This window comes from Limulus polyphemus, unplaced genomic scaffold, assembly GCF_000517525.1.
Source record: "Limulus polyphemus unplaced genomic scaffold, Limulus_polyphemus-2.1.2 Scaffold2188, whole genome shotgun sequence".
Lineage (NCBI taxonomy): Eukaryota > Metazoa > Arthropoda > Merostomata > Xiphosura > Limulidae > Limulus > Limulus polyphemus.
Window position 1 is genome coordinate 202,216 of NW_013667798.1, and position 2,542 is coordinate 204,757.

Here is a 2,542-nt window from a genome sequence, read left to right on the forward strand (position 1 = left end):
AGTAGTTTAATAAAATTTTGAATGTAAGACACTAAAACCTTGTGTCATGTGCAGTAAAGGGTACCCATGCCGATAGGGTTAAACATTATAGTATGGAAACAATAATAAGTACAAAGTGGCTATGAGGTTGGTCAGTTCGACTGAGTCCGTGGTGAGAGAGTTAATCCTCCAACTCATCTTTAGTTTCAGTGGAAAATAGAAAAGAAATATTTTTGTACCTTCTATATCTGACTGAAGGATATTCTCCTAATGTGGCACACAATGTTGCTACTTGCTCAGCAATCCTTTCCAAGTGAGCAGTACGAAGAGAAGCTTTAGCTGGGTTATAGTAATATTGGAAAGAATCTGGAGTATCCAAAGAGAAAATCTACAAAAAAAATTAATGTGTTGTTCACTTTGGTGCATGTCAAAATTTTAACAGATCAAAAACTATGAAAAATCCTCATTATATTCTACTTTTGTTTTGAGTCAGCAAACTATAAAATGCAAACAGCTAAGACAATAAGTTTACAATTTGCTTAAAAAAATTAAAAATACATCCCAAATATTTCATAATACTTGAAAAATGTATGCTTCAAAATAAACACAAAGTAATTCAGTAACTTTAGCATTTTTTTAATAAATGCATATTCCTTCTCCACTGGATGAATTAGGAATATCTATATACATACATTTCATTTAAGGAATTTTTGATTCACGAAATAGGTCTAAAGAGGATTGAACTCAGTAGGTGAGCACCAAACCATTTATGCTAACATTTATTATTCAGTTTAATTCTGAACTAACAAATTCTTCAAATAAAGTTATTTATCTACAGATACATTTACTCTGCACACTATGTGAAATTAAACAGTGTTAATCAAATCATTTTTACAAAACCTGTGGTAATTTTTGTCACTATTAAAATATCTTAGCAATCAAACAAAAATCCAATACCTAAAAACAGTGTGCACCCATGTGTATGTATGTATTACATATTCTTGAGGTCTCTATAAGCATGTGAAAGGTAGTACACATCTAATGACTTTTTGTTAAATACCAAACCTTTTAGTAAACCTAACAGTTACAGAAATATACATACCTGTGATTCATATGGTAGAAAGGCAATATTTATCTCCTTTAATGTTTTAATCACTTTAGCACAAGGTGACTTACAAAGTTCATTAAATAATTCATCAGGGCAGGCTAGAATGAAAAAGATCATAACCAGCTTATGCAAGTTGTATCTGATAAGAAAAGTAACAGCAGAGAACCAAATTTTATAACTCTACTTTAAGTAAAATAGCAAAAAACATCCCACAAAATTAGCTATCTTATCTAATGTTTATGACTTATACTGAGCTGTTTCTCTATACTTAAAATCAGCTTTGCTCTTATACTCATGACTTGTCCTTAGACCAATGTTGCCTGTGTTCCTCAATCATCTTATTAATGTATAGTACAAGTATAACTTGTACTAAGAATAAATCTGAGACCTATAACTCTGTTAGTCTGACAAACCTATGTCATAACAGGCTAGATATTCTTTATTAACAATAAATTCCACTTCACATGTCCTCTTTCACAGTCTTGCTTTCTTCTTGTTTATCCATTTACCACAAGTAACACAGCTCTTCCAGATGGCATATATTGTTTTCTGCTACTCTTCTCTTTTAACTTCAATCTCCTTGAACATTTCCTGAGTCTTCCTATCCAAGCTACAGTTCTTTTATTTGGCTTTACATTATTATTATACAACATACTTTGCTTGTTCAATTCCTCTACTCATGTAGGTCATTTTAATACCTTATTTACAACATAAAAAAACTGGGAAAACATGCCCCTTTACAATTTCTTCATCAAATCTCATACATTTATAACAGAGGTATGGTACACAGATCTGTACTTTTTCTAAGACCAATGACATTGCCTATGAATATATGCTCATTCTTTTCTATAAAGTTACATTATACCATTTCGTCAAACTGACAGATATTTATTGTTTGTTAGTTCCAGAAAACAGAATAAAAAAATGACAACAAAAAAAATCTTCAACATTCAAAACACATGAAAGTGTAAATCACATTCAAACTTTGCTTGCAAGAAGTCTAGAAAATCACTATGTGGAACCTTAAATAAAATACATATGTTGTACGTAATAGTTGTTTGATTGTTTGGCATTTACTGGCACAAAGCAACTAGGTTATCTGCTCCAAACAACTGGTAAAAAAGCTGCAAGTAAAATGCAATAAAATGTTAAAAGAAAACAAATTAAAAATGAAACAAAGCCCAAAAAGCAGGTAAAAGACTCAAATAGATTTAAAAAACCAATGGCCCATAAAAACAATGGGTTAAAAACTGTGACCAATGCGTAGCCTAGACAAGACAATTTCCTCCCATTGATCCTTATGGATCTAAACAGCCAGATAATAACAGTACATTTGATCTGGAAAAGCTTGTTATGAAGTTGTTCACCCCAAATCAACTGCCAAATGACACGAAGCCGGGCCTTGATCACAGGACCATAGTCCATATAGGGTACAGACATGCTGTGAACAGCTCA

General features: G+C 31.8%; 1 protein-coding gene across 1 annotated transcript in view; it reads right to left on the minus strand.

Moving 5' to 3' along the window:
* The window catches only part of LOC106466213 (protein ROP-like), a 25,937-nt gene extending 24,160 nt beyond the window's left edge, over positions 1 to 1,777 (minus strand). Inside the window, exons 1-3 of the mRNA XM_013926461.2 lie at positions 1,743 to 1,777; positions 1,082 to 1,226; positions 219 to 367 (exon numbers count right to left, since the gene is read on the minus strand). Coding sequence (XP_013781915.1) covers positions 219 to 367; positions 1,082 to 1,226; positions 1,743 to 1,777 — 329 coding nt within the window. The remainder of the gene's footprint in view (positions 1 to 218; positions 368 to 1,081; positions 1,227 to 1,742) is intronic.
* Between the last annotated feature and the right edge of the window lie 765 nt (positions 1,778 to 2,542).